Genomic DNA, 16,721 nt, shown 5'->3' with positions numbered 1-16,721 from the left:
CTATACAACTCAACACCAAAACAACAAATAATCCAGTTAAAAAATGGGCAGAAGGTATGAACAGACATTTCTCCAAAGACGACATCCAGATGGCCAACAGACACATGAAAAGATGCTCAACATCACTCATCATCAGGGAAATGCAATTCAAAACCACAATGAGATGTCACCTCATACCTGCCAGAATGGCTAAAATAAAAAACACAGTAAGTGTTGACGAGGATGTGGAGAAAAAGGAACCCTTGTGCACTGTTGGTGGGAAAGCAAACTGGTGCAGCCACTCTGGAAAACAGTATGGAGGTTCCTCAAAAAATTAAAAATAGAATTAAAAAATAGTGGGATCCAGTAATCCCACTAATGGGTATCTACCCAAAGAAAATAAAAATACTAATTCAAAAAGATATATACGTACCCCAGTGTTTATAATAGCATTATTTACAAGAGCAAAGATATGGAAGAAACCCAAGTGTCCATCGATAAACGAATAGATAAAGAAGATGTGGTAGACACACACACACACACACACACACACACACACACACACACACGAATATTACTCAGCCATAAAAAAGAATGAAATCTTGTCATTTGTAACAACATGGATGGAGGTAGAGGGCATAATGCTAACTGAAATAAGTCAGAGAAAGAAAAATACCATATGATTTCAACCTCATGTGGAATTTAAGAAATAAACAAACAAATGGGTGAAAGAGGTGAAGGGGAGTAAGAGTACACTTTTCATGAGGGGCACCTGGGTGGTTCAGTCCGTTAAGCGTCCAACTCCTGGTTTTGGCTCAGGTCATGATCTCACGGTCATGAGACTGAGCCCCGAGTAGGCTCCGTGCTCAGTGCAGAGTCTGCTTGAGATTCTTTCCCTCCCTTTTCCTCCCTCTTGGCTCCTCTCCCACTTGTGTTCTCTCTCTTAAATAAATAAATAAAATCTAAAAAAAAAAAGTACACTTATCATGAAACTAATCTAACACTGTATGTTAATTATGCTTTAAAAAAATAGGGCTCACCATAGCACATGAGAGACAATGGACTCTGAAAAACAAACTGAGAGTTCCAGAGGGGAGGGGGGTAGGAGGATGGGTTAGCCTGGTGTTGGGTATTAAAGAGGGCACATTCTGCATGGAGCACTGGGTGTTATGCACAAACAATGAATCATGGAACACTGCATCAAAAACTAATAATATAAGGTATGGTGATTAACATAACATAATAATAAAAAAAACAAGCAGAAGCAGAAATAGATGGAAGTATAGATTAGACCAGCTGGTCTAGATGAATGGGTGATTGGTACATGGGGGATTTTTTAAAAGTAGTATTTGTTGTTTTAAATATAATAACAACAACAATAATAATAAAGTCCCAAGGTAATTTTAAGTACAGCTCTATACTGAAAGCTATACACTATGGAATCTCACAAAGAAACAGATTTATAAGAAATCCAGTGAAGTTTTCGATCTTCAACCACAGAAACATTCCCCCGCACCCCCCTTAATCAGTGGTAAAGCAGGTCCCCAACACTGAGGGTACAGAACTCAGCTACCCAGTAAACCAGCACGGCAGCTGTAAGAGTTTTGCTATCTACTCTATCAAGGGGCAAAGGGCTTTGATGAAAGCAATTCAGTTTTTACCATTATTTCTTAAGTATGGTATGACGATTATGTTTTTAAAAATGGTCTTTATATATTTTTTTAAAGATTTTATTTATTTATTTATATGAGAGAGAGCAAGAGAAAAAGAGCACAAATGGGGGTGGGAGGGTGGGGGGGAAGGGCTGAGCGAGAGGGAGAAGCAGGCTCCCCCCTGAGCAGGGAGCCTGCCTTGGGACTCAATCCCAGGATCCTGAGATCACGACCTGAGCAGAAGGCAGACGCTTAATCGACTGAGCCACCCAGGCTCCCCAAATGGTCTTTATCTTTAAGAGAGAAACGAAATATTTACAGGTGAAATAATGAGTTGCTTCAAAATAACGGTGAAAAGAGGTACAGACAAAATTGTTTATGTGCTGATGATGTATGTCGAAGCTGAGTAATGGAGGTAACAAGGGGGATTCATTATATTGTTCTATTTTTGTATGTTGGACATTTTCCACATGAAAAAGTCATTAAAAAAAGAAATAAAAAGAAAACACATGCTGTAGAGTCTAGCTCCAACTCTGCTAACAAACTAGCCTTTTTGGGCTTGGGCAAATCGCTCGGTTTGTGTCTCAGTCTACCAAACAAGAGGGTCATATTTGATGACCATCAAGGTCCCTGTTACCATTTATCAATCTTGGATGGGAATATGCAATGGATACGTACCAGCTGAATTTTTACACCAGCTTCTACGCAGCAGGCTGAGGTCACTGATGGCAGGCAGAGTATGCAGAACAAACACTCTAAAGCATGCTGACAGAAGAGATAATGTGGCACAGACTTCTGCTTAACAGGGAGAGCAACTGCGATCACCCTGGCTGACACCAGAATCGCATGGCTCCTATGGAAAGGCCTCACAGCCTGTGAGTGATACACTGGGTGAGAAGTTCAAAAAGAGTGGTGGACCCATTAGGTACATCTTGTGTGGCAGAGAGCTTAGCACACATCCTATTTTGTGGATATGACAGCTACTCATTAGCAATCATCCTCAAATGCCAAGGACAATTAGCAATTAGTTTTGACTTCACAACCTATACACCCTGGGCAATGACTCTTCAACATGTGCCACTTCCATCATTAGTAATTAAACTTACAATTCTACAGCACTTCAGTTTACCAATTATACAGTATGGGTAGAACAAGTATTTACAGATAAGAAAATTATGGTTCAGGTTTGGTGTATTACTACAATTCAACAGAACTCAAAACCAGCTATACTGAATGACCCAGTCTGTCTTTTTATCTTTTTTTGTTTTGTCCTTAACAAAATCCACACGAGTGGTCTCTCAACATTTCACTAAAGACTAGGTCCTTCAAACCTTTCCTCTGTGCTAATAGTCTTTTGCTTATTTTGCTACCAATGTTGTCCTTCCTCATAAGATGAGACAAGGAGAGTGAAAATACTGGAAATGTATATTGGCAGATTTTTTTATAGATCCGGTATCATAAACTTCATGGAAAAATAGGTTGCAAGTAAGGAATAAAACTAAAATTATAAAATTCAATGAACATTTATTCAATGACTACTAAAAGCAAGGTACTGGGACGCCTGGGTGGCTCAGTCAGTTAAGTGTCTGCCTTCGGCTCAGGTCATGATCCCAGGTCCTGGGAATGAGCCCCACATCGGGCTCCACACTCAGCGTGGAGTCTGCTTCTCTCCCTCCCTCTGCTCCTCCCCCTGCTCGTGCTTGCTCTCTCTCTCAAATAAATGAAATCTTAAAAAAAAAAAAAAAGGCAAGGTACCATGTTAGGTATTATTAATTCAAAAAACCTATAGGCATGGGCCTTGGTATTAAGGAAACTGAAGTTGTTTAGAAGTTAGATTTCACTGTTGTTTCTGCATCTATTCTCTAACCCCAAATTAGCACAGGTAACTGTTACATAAATACATGATGTGCATATGTACAGACACACACCTATATATATAATTGACCCTTGAACAACATGGGTTTGATTGCACAGGTCCACTTATATGTGGATTTTTTTTGACAGAGAGAGACACAGTGAGAGAAGGAACACAAGCAGGGGGAGTGGGAGAGGGAGAAGCAGACTTCCCGCTGAGCAGGGAGCCCGACGCAGGGCTCGATCCCAGGACCCTGGGATCACGACCTGAGCCGAAGGCAGACGCTTAACGACTGAGCCACCCAGGCGCCCCCTTTTTTTTTAAGATTTTATTTATTTGACAGAGAGAGTGACAGAACAACAGCAAGGGGAGTGGCAGGCAGAGGGAGAGGGAGAAGCAGGCTCCCCCTGAGCAAGGAGCGGGATGTGGGGCCCGATCCCAGGATTCCAGGATCATGACCTGAGCCGAAGGCAAACCCTTAACTGTCAGCCACCAAGGTGCCCCAATTCTTTTTTTAAGTAGGCACCACACCCAGCGTGGAGCCTAACATGGGGCTCGAATTCATGATTCTGAGATCAAGACCTGGATGCTTAACCAACTGAGCCACCCAGGTCCCCTATATGTGGATTTTTAAAAATCAGTATAATACATTACTGTAAATGTATTTTCTCTTCCTTATGATTTTCTTTTTTTTCTTTTTTAAAGATTTTTATTTATTTATTTGACAGAGAGAGACACAGTGAGAGAGGGAACACAAGCAGGGGGAGTGGGAAAGGGAGGAGCAGGCTTCCCGCTGAGCAGGGAGCCTGATGCAGGGCTCGATCCCAGGACCCTGGGATCATGACCTGAGCTGAAGGCAGACGCTTAACTGACTGAGCCACCCAGGAGCCCCCCTTATGATTTTCTTAATAACATTTTCTTTTCTCTATCTTATCTTATTGTAAGAGTACAGTATATAATACATATGACATACAAAATATATGCTAACTGACTGTTTATGTTATTGGTAAGGCTTCTGGTCAACAGCAGACTATTAGTAGTTACGTTTTGGGGGAGTCAAAAGTTATGTGCGGATTTTTGACTGCACAGAGGTCAGTGCCCCTAGCCCCAGTGTTGTGCAAGGGTCAAGTGTATATGTATACATATATATATATATATATATACACACACACACACATAAGTATATATACATAGAGAGGAGGAGAGCCACCAAGATGCTAACCTGCACAGACTGACACACATCATGTTTATTTCACAGTATCTCTGCCAAATACCTCTAGAGCAATAACATTTCCCCACTCCAGAAATGAGGCTGAATAGCAGATCTCAAAGGTCCTTTTCGGCTTTACCCTCCTAATTCACTGAAAATAGAAGTCCTTCTAAAGTACACTATATTGAAGAGATGAGGATCTAATTTCAAGATTTAATTTCTTATTAGTTGCTAAATCTTTCAGGTCTTCGTTTATTGAAGGATATCAAAGTTGCAAAACCAACACATTTCACTTTCAGAGCCTTGGGTTTTATCAACTTAATAAATTATCTGTTTTCAAGTAAAAGCTCTCATAAGAGAGAGAGATCATTTCTGCTTGTTGAGACTGTTCAATAGACTAAACATTTAATTATCTCTTATAACAAAGAAAGGATTCTTACATCAAGCACTGATCCAGAGAGATCAGCTCGTTCAAGATTTGCACAGCAGAGATTAGCATGTGCAAGATTGCAGCGGCTTAAATTGGCCATTTTGAAGTTAATGTATCGAAGGTCCAAACGAGAAAGATCAGCACCACTGAAGTTTAAACCCTAAAATTAAAAAAAGACAAATTGTCACAAAATTCAAACCATCTGTTATATTACAGTTAATGACTAGCTAACCCCCAAGCTTCCTGGAAGCAACTGGCAGGTCAGTCAGTTGGAGTTTATTAGAAGACAGGATCAGATAAAACTCAGATATAAAACCAGCATCCTTAATGGGTTCTTAGTAAAAGAACCTCTAAACATAATATTAGAATCCAGCCTGGCTATACTTCATTTATGTGCAGAAATTTCTAAAGAGTGATCTCTGTTGGCCATGTACCTACTGATAGGTATTATTTATATTTTTATATATTTTATAAGTATTCAATAATTCAAGGTAGTTTTATTGAAAAGTGAGTACTGAGGTTTTTAAAATCTTTAATGTCATAATACATAAAAGTATCTGCCAGTGACTGGCCATACATAACAAATGTACAAACAATTGACTTTTTATTTTAATTGCTGCAATTCTGATGAACTACTCAAAAACTGCTACATGAAGCATATTAGATAATAAAAAAGGCCATTACATCTCTTTTTTTTGCAATGCTATCACCCATAATTAAATTCTATCTTGCATGAAAAAGGAATGTAAGGCAAAAAAAAAATTGTAGAAGAATGTAAAGCTTTACTCACAGCTTTGCTGACACAAATAACTCATGTAAAAATCTGCTTTAATTACCTGGCAACGCAATTCTGATTTGGTTGGCGTGGCTAGCAGAAATCGGACAAATTCCTTTCGAGATATTGGCGAATGATCCTCTGGTGGTTGAGAATTCTTGAAAAAGATATTAAAAAATTAATGGAGCATTTTCGGAGACAGCTGCAATAACTGTAATACTGGCTAATGTAAAAAGAGCTTTACCTTTATTGCCACTTCCAGGTGTTCAATCAATGAGTCAATACCAAAAAATCTGGCTTCTTCTAACACACCTATCATAATAAAAATGATGTGACTTTTATAGAAAACTATTCATTTTAATATTTATAAAATTCTTTGTTAAATCCTCACAATACAAGTGAAATTCAACAAGCAGGCGATCAATATAGAAGAAAAATAACTCGTGTAGAACATGTATACAGAATATTTTTAAATATTTCTAACACAAAGTTTTTCTAAATAGTTTACATTCAGCAAAAGAAAAACATAGAGAACTAATGAATTAGAATGAAAGCCTTCTATATTTCAAAATTTTCTGACAATCACTTTAAATAGGCCACAAGCAAAAACTCCTAATTGCACAAGTTCCTAAAATAATTGAAATAAATTTGATTGTGAATCTAATATTAAATGACTAGTTCACCTCATCTTAACATTTCATTGACTTCAATGGAGCAGATCTGAATGGGTTTGTCACAATTATCTCTTACTTACTGCATCAGAAAATTATAGAAATGAATAAAAGTAAATTAGTTTCCAAATAAGTCAACAGAATGACTCAGAAACCTCTCTTAAGGAAATTCAATTAAAAAAAAAAAACGATTTCTAAATGATAAAAGGGATTTTATGTATGCTCAGCAGTTATCTGGGAAGATTATGACCTTCTCAGGGAAAGCCCAATTCACCTCTAATATTCCAGCTACAAAACAAAGGTCATCTGATGAACAGCACACTGCTCAGGCAGCTGCTCTGGCACAACACTTTCCAGCCCACGCCAGAGGGGCCTCATCTCTGGATTCCTCTTGAAGGGGCAGCCATATTTCCTATCTGTCCCTGGTAGACGCCCACCATACAAAGGGGTTTCTAGTGGGCTTCACTCTCAGTGTGCCAAGATCTTCTGAGTCAGTCAGAAACCCCCCAAGGAATAGAGTAACGACTTTTTTTTTTTTACTTCTAGGTTCAGAACCAAACCTTAAAAACTTCTGGAAAAGCCTTAGAAATACAAAAGGCACCTATGGGAGACAGTGGAGAAACTGAAGTAATATTTAGCATATTTTTCTGTCAGCACAGTAGAAATTAGATTTGAATCTCAGTTCTGCCACTCACTTCCTTTTTTGTCTTAGAGAAGCTACTTAGTCTTTCTCTTAATTAAAGTTCCTGTTTACATTTGTGAAATGGGAGTATTATCAGCTTCTTCACAAAGTTGACATAAGTATTAAAAGAGATATGCATATATATTATTTGGTATAATGCCTGGCACTTGGTAGGTCCTCAATAAATGATCACCTTGATCATTATTAAATTGCATGTTTTCTGACATTTAAGACCATTCTCTTTTTACTGTATCAAACTGGGGTTCAGAAAATTTATGTGAACTTCAAGGAAATAAATACTGAAATGCTAGAAAAGTTTTCAAGTTAGAGAATAATTGGATTGAAGTGAAATTTACCTACAAGGTACGGAAAGATGAGTTAAAGCAGAAAAAAGAAGGGTGCCTGGGTGGCTCAGTTGGTTAAGTGTCTGCCTTTGGCTCAGGTCATGATCTCAGGGTCCTGGGATCGAGCCCCACGTTGGGCTCCATGCTCAGCAGGGAGTCTGCTTCTCTCCCTCCCTCTGTCCCTCCCCCTGCTTGTGCGCTCTCTCTCTCAAATAAATAAAATCTTGAAAAAAAATCAGAAAAAGAAGGTTTTGAAGACAAATGAAAGCAGAAAAGGAAGACATGATTCATTGGAAAAAGTGAAGGTCATTAATGGCAGAAAAATAATGAAAGCAAGCAAAAAATATATTCACTGATGAAAGCACAAATAAGGAAGAGTAAGAAATAAGGTCATGTAAGTAAACAGAGGGGAGGTAAAAAACTCAGTGTAGATTATTGTAAAGCATATAATTACTTGGGGCAACCTACAGATATTAGTAAAGAGTTTGGATAGATTTTGTACTAATTAGAAGTAGTAATGCTTTATAAAATGAATCCAGTACAGAGCTCTGCTTGCTGAACAACTGAATAAATAAAGCAACGGCCGAGAAACCTGAAAAAGGAGCAAGCATTGCTTGGCAAAGAGCCTGTAGTGCTGAAGTCTGGGAGAGCATGGATATGTATTTCTGATGTTATTTCCTAGGCAGGGAGGATATGAAAGGCTATCCGTGATACAGAGAAAAATTAAACTAGGAAGCATCAAAGAGCCCATAGGACGCCTACGGTGAAGTTTAAATGTCCTCAGAAGAAAAGAGGGGCCGCCAGAGTGTAAGCAAAAGTGATCTAGCTGCTGAAAAGCAAAGGATTGTACAAGAGAGGACCACTGCTTATTTTTCTAATGATAATTTCTGAAGAATGAGTAAAATAAAAATAGGTTATACAGGGTTTTAAGCAACAGTTGGTAGGTAAAAAATAAGAAAGCAACAAGAATTTGTAATGAATATGTATGAAGTTAGATGAAAGGTCAAATAAGGTCATTTTTTGCAATGGGTAAGCTTTAAAGGCAATACAGACTTTAATACAGCAACAATAAAAGTTACTGAGTGCTGTCTATTATACTCCAGGGATTGTAAGTTAGCCCCTTTGCCCGACCACCAGCCCAGGCTGACTATAATGTATTTGGCATGTAGTATTTTCAAAATCAGAAGATTTCACATAAAATTTTAGATTTCCAGCTTTTCTTTAAAAATCAAGGCTCTGATACCCTATGCCCACACACCCACATGGCAACAATCTGTGGAAGCTGAGTAGGAATGTGCACTCAAGATCGCCACACACCCCCCACCACTCATCAAGTCAGACCAAATTTAGTCACCCAGAGGCCCATGAGCATTGAATATGCATCTACTGCTTTATAAGGGCTCTGGCTGACATCATCTCCATGATGTGAAAATCCTGTGATGTAGTCAGGGACGAGTATATTTTTAATACTCAGTTTTCAAAGGAGACTCAGAGAGACTTTCCCCAAGTTAATTTTCTAGTAAGTTGTACAATTGAGATTCTAATCCAGTCTTATGATTCTGAAGTATAATTTCCCCTTTTCATGACTCTACATCTCAACATGATGGGAAGGTCCATAACTTGAAGTTAAGTCACAGTCACAATTCAATTAAAAAAACAACAAAATCCCTTAAAGTCCCTCGTGAAAAAATCTATATTTAGAATCTAAAATCAGAATTTATGGGTTAGACATACACCCATATACACAAAGGCTATCTATCTGTGCCTACAACTATTTCTATATCTATATATATTCATATATATATAAAAATTTAGTTTTAAAAGTGGAAAAGATAGGGGCGCCTGGGTGGCTCAGTCATTAAGCGTCTGCCTTCGGCTCAGGTCGTGATCCCAGAGTCCTGGGATCGAGCCCTGCGTTGGGCTCCCTGCTCAGTGGGAAGCCTGCTTCTCCATCTCCCACTCCCCCTGCTTGTGTTCCCTTTCTCGCTGTCTCTCTCTCTCTGTCAAATAAATAAATAAAATCTTTTTAAAAAAAAAAGTGGAAAAGATATATTTTCCCTTTATGAAAATATACTATGTTACTAAGCAAGTGAAAACAAAATAAAAAAATCCTAACATTACAAAAATATGAGGAATCATATTAAAAACTCACCCAATAAATTAATGCCATCATTTACAATGAGCTGTCCATGACGCAAGTAGTTCAAAATGGGTTCAAAGTACTCAGGACTTCGGTCAATTAAGAAAGCTCCTCTATGATCTTGCTTATTTCCCCAGACACCTGTGTCACCATTACAGCGAAGAGAACCCCCCCCAAAAACAAAACCCAAAGTTAGAAATTTAAAAATTGTGTAACATACTAAGTTTTTACTCATGTAAAAATTATTGATATCATTAAAAAGTACAGAAGGACAAGAGATAAGTCAATACAGCTACAAACAGATCACACAAAATGCGAAAACAATGTGTTGCACTCACCTTTGTCCTTAAACATGTGGGCCAGCATACTGTCGGGTTCTTTATTCACTAAAGTGCTCCTAAGAATTCAGGGAAAAAAATTGATTTCTCCATTTGTCTTTATAAACAAACATATTTAAGTCAAGAGTATACTCGATCCCAGCTGCTCTCTCAAAAAGATGCATGCTATAACCTGGTAGGAGTGACGCTGGGAAACAAAAACGTGCAATAAGTTGCCATTTGTCAAAATCCCTTCTATTCTGGCATTTCCTTTGATTCAAATATTGTTTTAGGTTCCTTTAACTTAAACACTAATCCATCCTTCTGGCAAGCTATTATATCACAATATTCTTGACCTAAACTTACATTGTTCTTATCCCTTTAACATAAGCAGTTGTAGTTGCTACAAATTTCAGTATTGTTAATTTTTACTTGTGTTGCATGTTTATTATCTGACATCTAAAAAACCTGTTCTAAAACCCTAAAATACTTGATACCTAAAAAACATGTTCATACCTTTCGTGCTTTCTTTGGAAGAACTTGTGAATCATTTTTCTACTCTTTAAAAAAACTTTCTAAAAAATGGTTTAAGATCACATAGTACTGGAGTCTCTTCTAAGGAAATGAGCAAAACTGAAGGAAAGAACAAATACTGCATAGTGTCCTCTAACACACACCTGTGCACACATTCACATGCACCTACCGTGTAGTTGTAAAGTACCGCCCTCCAACATTTAAGGTTAGCCAGTCTGTGTGAGATCCTGACAATCCTTCAGGTAGTTTAGAATCTGTCTGAGGATCTAGAAATGACATGTAGAAAATAATAAAAAAAAGTTAAGATTTGATTAATGGGGAAGATGGCAATAAGCTTCATTTTTGACACTAAAAACACACATAAAAGCATACCAGCGCTACCAGAGACCCATTGATAGCATTTAAGACAAATCTGGTAAGGTATTCCCACAGATACAAGAGGACCATGGTATCAGCATCTTTGAAGAAAGAAGCTGACAGAAACAACAGGGTATGTGATGAACCTAAGAATTCCAAAGTAATCCATACTCATTTCAAAGCTCAGCAAGTCTATTTGAGAATAGCAGACTGAAAGTGGAAGGGCTATGTCCAATCCATGGGTGGATGATGCAAGTAGTTTGCAGTAAGATCTGAGGAGGCTGGAAATGAACCTCAAAACCCACCAGCCAAAACTCCCTTCTAGGACAAAGCCCAATATACTAAGGACAAGATGTTGGAAAAAGAATCCAAGTTGAACAGAACAAAGACAACAGAGACAAAAGAGAAAGGAGTCCAGATAAAAGTTAAAAAGGTCTAACACAACCAGAATATATGAGAAGGTGACTTCCATATTTTTTAATACTTCACACAAACAACAGAAAAGGGAAATTCAGAGCCATGAAATTAGAAAACCTTTCCTAAGTCAGCTCTCCCTTCTCAAGTTAAAGAAACTAATTTTCCACGTTAAATGGGCAACAGAAGATCCCATACAAAAATTTAAAAAAAGAATTACATCCCTACAGACAATGAAAATATGCCAGAAAGAAATGCCCACAAAATAGATAAAAACTATAATCAAATATTCCAAACATGCTAAAAGAAGTAAATACAAAATATGAAAAGAACAACATAACCCAGAATTACAAAATTCACAAATGAGGTGAGAGAACTCAGGAGAGAATTAGAACTACAATGAAAACCCAATTCAGAAATGAAGATTAAACTAGAAGAACCAGGAGAGAATAAACAGGTAACACCTTAAGGGAAAGAAAAGATGAAAAAGAGGAAACCTTTAAAAATCAATAAGAAATGAAGGAAGAGATGAAAAGGATTTCAAGGAAGATTTCCAATATAAAAGACAGGTGTAGAAGATCCAACATACAAACAATAGGAGTACTGAAAGGAGAAAATTAAAGCAAGGGGACAAAATAAATGCATAATTTAAAGTTCAAGAAAACTTTTCCGAAATTAAAAGAAGATTTGAAAGTATGTATCAACAGGGTTCACCACATATCAGACAGAGAGAATCAGCTCAGAACACTCAGAAAGAGCCTACTAAAATTACCATTTTTTAAAGAAAGAGAATAATCCTTTGAGTGATCTAGGAAAAATAATCATTATGAATGATCAGATTTTTTGGACACGAACATTTTATGCCAGAATTAAGATTGAGTACAACATATTTAAGATACTTAAAGAAAGAAAATGTGAACTAAGGATTTTTTTTAACAGCTTAATTGAGGAATAATTGATACACAATAAACCATACATTAAAGTTTTCAATTTGTTCAGTTTTGACATATGATTTTATATCCAGTCAAATTGATTTTCAAGTACAGAAGCCACAAACTGTTATTAACATGTGAGATATCAGAGAACATTGTTCTTAGAAGTTCTTTGTAAAGAATCTACTATAGAACAAGTTTCAGACAACCACTGGAAGCATCAACGTAAGGATTGGGGGTGAGCATTAAATACATTTGAAAGAGTAAAGCTAAGTGACAGTTTTAAGAGATAGTATAGTATATAATGGCTATGTAAGCTGATAATGTAGAAACGATACAATTATTTTTTAAGTAAGGATAGAAAGGAATGAGCATATGCAAAAAATGTTTAACTGCCTTTAGCAGTCATATTGGTACTGAAAGTATTGGAATTGTTACTGACACTCTTATGTGTGTTTTGTGTGGGATGAAATGAGTACTTAGGACATAATTCTATCATTCCCTATGTCCCTGAAAACCAGAATTATTGATATGGAAGAAAGGAGACATAGGTGTAAGACAGAAAAAGTTAAATAAAAATCTTACAATCCTGATATAAACCAAAGTAGGAGTATGAACCCAGGAGATATTTTACCTCTGTATAATGTCATATATCATATAAACCTTCATATCATATAATATATATTACACATAAATTTCATCTCTATAGCTAGTTACGTATTTCCAACTCTGTCCACCAAAAAGCCTAGTAAAAATAATGAACCCAGTAGCAATGAGCCTATCTGGCACCCAGACTGTGTTCTGAAATGACATTTCCTACTAAAAGAAATTAAGGCTTCTTGGAAAATGTATTGATCTGGGTCTGCGACAGAAGTATAAGATGAATACCTTGTTACTCCAGATAGTAAGGAAGCTATAAAAGACCAATGGGGTTGTAATAAAAGGAGTTGAAGAGGTTTCCACCAGCCAAACATAAAATAATGTGGGCATCAATAAACGCAGAGCATGAAAACATACCAAATATTTTTAAATCCAAGAGTTCGAAACGATAAGACAAAAACACTACTTGATTACTTTTTGTTTGTATGTGTGCAAAGAACCAATTAAGTGACAGCTGCTTGCTAACTACTTTGTTAAGCTAATGGATAAAAGCTGTGGAAAAATTTGTGCTCATCATTTTAAGGTAGAGACAGAGAAGAGAATGTACTTACTTCTAAGTTGGCAACTGCTTGTGTGATGATCCTGAGAACTCCCTCTACTCACCAAATACAATTACTGTGATGGCTTACAAAAATTACTAAATATTCAGGGTCAGATTGTATGGAGCTAAATATATCAAATACTCATTAAAGAACAGTGATGTTATCTAAGCCTTAGGCTCTTTCTCTTGAGATGCACAACTGTATAAGCTTTCTTCCAAATCAAAAGGTAGCGTATGTGTCCTTGTGTGTAGTTGATACCAAGTCATTTTGACTGATTTGATCTGACCACTGTGAATGATTGTCAAATGCTAACTTGTGCAAGCAGTACACTCTAAAATCTGTAACCTAACACACAGGAATTGCGACAATTACTATCAAGGAGAACATATCAGAACAAAAGTTGTAGTTTCCACAATCGAAATGACCTTAACATGTCATCTTTGATGAATCTGTGTACTTCCAGAGCATTTTAAAGGCATGTAAAAAGATGAGGTATCCATACTAAAATATGATAATATAATTCAAATTAAAACTTTACTTCGACACACACACATCCGATTTAGAATCAAAGGTATGAAGATCAGAATGCTGCCATGAGATCCTTTTCAATATTAAGCTTAGTAAGTGCATGTAAAATATTTGCCATCTTTTTCATTTTGGCAGACAAAATTGGCTTGTAAGGAAGTCACTTACCAATAAATGGTTCTCCTTCACACACAAACAAAACATCATCATCCCTGGGGAAATCAAAATTTAAAAGCCACCATCAAAATCCAGAAATCACATTAATTATCAGTTGACTAGAGGACCTATACCTTAGAATTATGTAGAAGGCAGGTTTTGCTATCAATCTATATTGCAAGGAAGTTGACTAAGTTTCCAGTGCTTTGCTTAACTTCTTGACTTGGCGGTCTTTGGATTTAAATTCAAATAAGGTCCTGCACATGAAAGAACTTTTAAAATGGCAAAAACAAAACAAAACCCACTATGCTAATTATGTGAATTCAGCTTTCTCATCAACTGAAGAACACACTCTCAGGCTCAAGGGATATGATTAAAGCCATGGCAATTCTTTTTTTACTTTAATTCTGTAACCCTCAATAAATTATTGGGGTTTTCTTCTAAATCATCAGCTGCTCTGTGCTTTGGAAATGAAAATACATTTTTATGTTACATCTAGGAAGAATATAATTTTCAAGTAGAACTCTGCTATACAAACTTACTAACACCCACCACACCCCCCAAAGGTAAAATGATTGCACATAATCCAAAATTCTAGATTATCAGTGTATATTCTCCTCCCCTGCCTCAACATATCTCACCATTAGTGCAAATAAGTGGTCAGAGTTTACACTGTGAGCCACAAATTCTTAATCAGGTAGATATTTTCTAGTTCAGAAGGCTTCATTTCTGACCTTCTATGTTGTAGAAATTTTTATTTCCTGTAAGGCATCACAGGAATGCATTGAATATTTCTTAGAGGCAGCATCTGGGTTAAGGAGAAATTTAGCTTGATGCAAATCATCCAACAATGAGACTCAATTATCTATCGAAACGGAAAGAAGCTGGGAGACAGATGCTGAAAAACTAAGAAATTCTAATTGATTTGGATTTTAAAGCTACATCTTTTAAGTCTACAATCTTTTCTACTTGCTCACTATGCCAATTAATTTTTAAGACAGTATGAACATTTGTTTTCTTCTCATTAACAAAAATCAACTACTAAACTGTGTGACTCAGGTAAGATATTGAACTTCTCAAATGTTTAGTTTCCTCATTTATAAAATGAAGAGATTAGAAGCGATTACCTTCAAAAGCAGTGTATTACATTGAAAGGTCATTCTGACCTGAGTTTAAACAAAAACTAAACTTTGTATTAGTTTTGTAGTTTTGTATTAGCTACTGTAGTTCTGTATTAGCTATTGTAATTTAGCGCATCATTATCTTCATACCATCAGTTTAAAAGACCTCATGCCTCGCCAATTAAATGAAGTGACTTGGGCAGAGCCAATACAAGGCAACGGGCAAAGTCAGTTCTTAGCGTTCCCCTCCCATCTTCTTTCTTAAGCCTCTTGCTCCTAAATTCTATGAGCCTATGAGAATGGAATGAGGTGAACTAACACTTGTTTTAAAGAGATAAATCTGCCTGGGATATTTAAAAAACAAAATCAAAACCCAACAAACAGAAAGTCACTATTGTGGAGGATCACTGGTGAGTTAACCCTACTTAAAGCTCTACCTTATTCAGCAAGTTTTTACCAAAATAGGTCTTTGTAAGGTTCATAAAATTCAAAACATTCTTAGGAAATGAATTGAACAATAAGCAGTAGCATTTAAATTAAAAGAGATCAATCAAATTTCTAACATTAAAAAAATGCATGTCCTCAGAGTCAGACGTTCTAGGCATCTGAATTTTGAAACATGCCATGATATTAGCCAAACCCAAATTATAAGCGGTGGGAAAAGAGGTAGAAAAGATGTGGTGAAGGGCACCTGGGTGGCTCAGATGGTTAGGCATCTGTCTTTGGCTCAGGTCATGATCTCCAGGTCCTGGGATCAAGCCCCACATTAGGCTCCCAGCTGACTCAGCGGGGAGCCTGCTTCTCCCTCTCTCTCTGCCTCTCCCCCAGCTTGTGTGCTCTGTCTCTCTCTCAAATGAATAAATAAAAAATCTTAAAAAAAAAAATAAAAAGATGTGGTGAAATTAACACCTGGAAAACACTCGGCAAATTGGTCATTCGACAAACTGATTTTTGGTGAACTGGCTTTGTGTAAATTAGTCATTTAGTGAATTGGCCTGCTTCTCTGTGAGGGCTGTTTTTATAACAAGTAGAGAAGAATCAACATTTTAAATTTATCTTACAAAAACACATGTTCAGAGGCAATCAAGTCATGAGTTAATGTATATACATCAATTTTGTTAATACGAAAATAAATTCTGACACCCCTCCCAAATTGCATGTCTTATTAGATCCATCTCTAATAACAAAAAAATTCCTTATAGCCATGTATGAAATATGCAGAAAGACTATCAGAATATTGGAATGTACTGAGGATTTTCTACCTTATAGTAGAAGTCCAAATTACTTAAATTCTAAAGAGCAAATTTTAGGCAATCATTTGCCAAAATTCTGTATTCTTACCAGTAATTAAACTACTGCTTAAGGGAAACAGCACAGCACCAAGATGCTGAGGGAACACTGTAGACAGCTTATAAGAAGGTGAAG

The 16,721-nt window shown here is 36.8% G+C and overlaps 1 protein-coding gene across 1 annotated transcript in view; it reads right to left on the bottom strand.

Annotated features, from left to right (window-relative positions):
- Positions 1 to 16,721, bottom strand: part of KCTD9 (potassium channel tetramerization domain containing 9) — a 37,846-nt gene that overhangs the window by 11,686 nt on the left and 9,439 nt on the right. Inside the window, exons 3-9 of the mRNA XM_036079010.2 lie at positions 14,188 to 14,231; positions 10,759 to 10,855; positions 10,077 to 10,135; positions 9,751 to 9,879; positions 6,146 to 6,213; positions 5,963 to 6,058; positions 5,137 to 5,286 (exon numbers count right to left, since the gene is read on the bottom strand). Of these exons, the coding sequence (XP_035934903.1) occupies positions 5,137 to 5,286; positions 5,963 to 6,058; positions 6,146 to 6,213; positions 9,751 to 9,879; positions 10,077 to 10,135; positions 10,759 to 10,855; positions 14,188 to 14,231 (643 nt within the window). The remainder of the gene's footprint in view (positions 1 to 5,136; positions 5,287 to 5,962; positions 6,059 to 6,145; positions 6,214 to 9,750; positions 9,880 to 10,076; positions 10,136 to 10,758; positions 10,856 to 14,187; positions 14,232 to 16,721) is intronic.

This window comes from Halichoerus grypus, chromosome 3, assembly GCF_964656455.1.
Source record: "Halichoerus grypus chromosome 3, mHalGry1.hap1.1, whole genome shotgun sequence".
NCBI lineage: Eukaryota > Metazoa > Chordata > Mammalia > Carnivora > Phocidae > Halichoerus > Halichoerus grypus.
The sequence above is the reverse complement of the archived record's forward strand: the minus strand, read 5'-3'. Positions and strand labels throughout refer to the sequence as shown.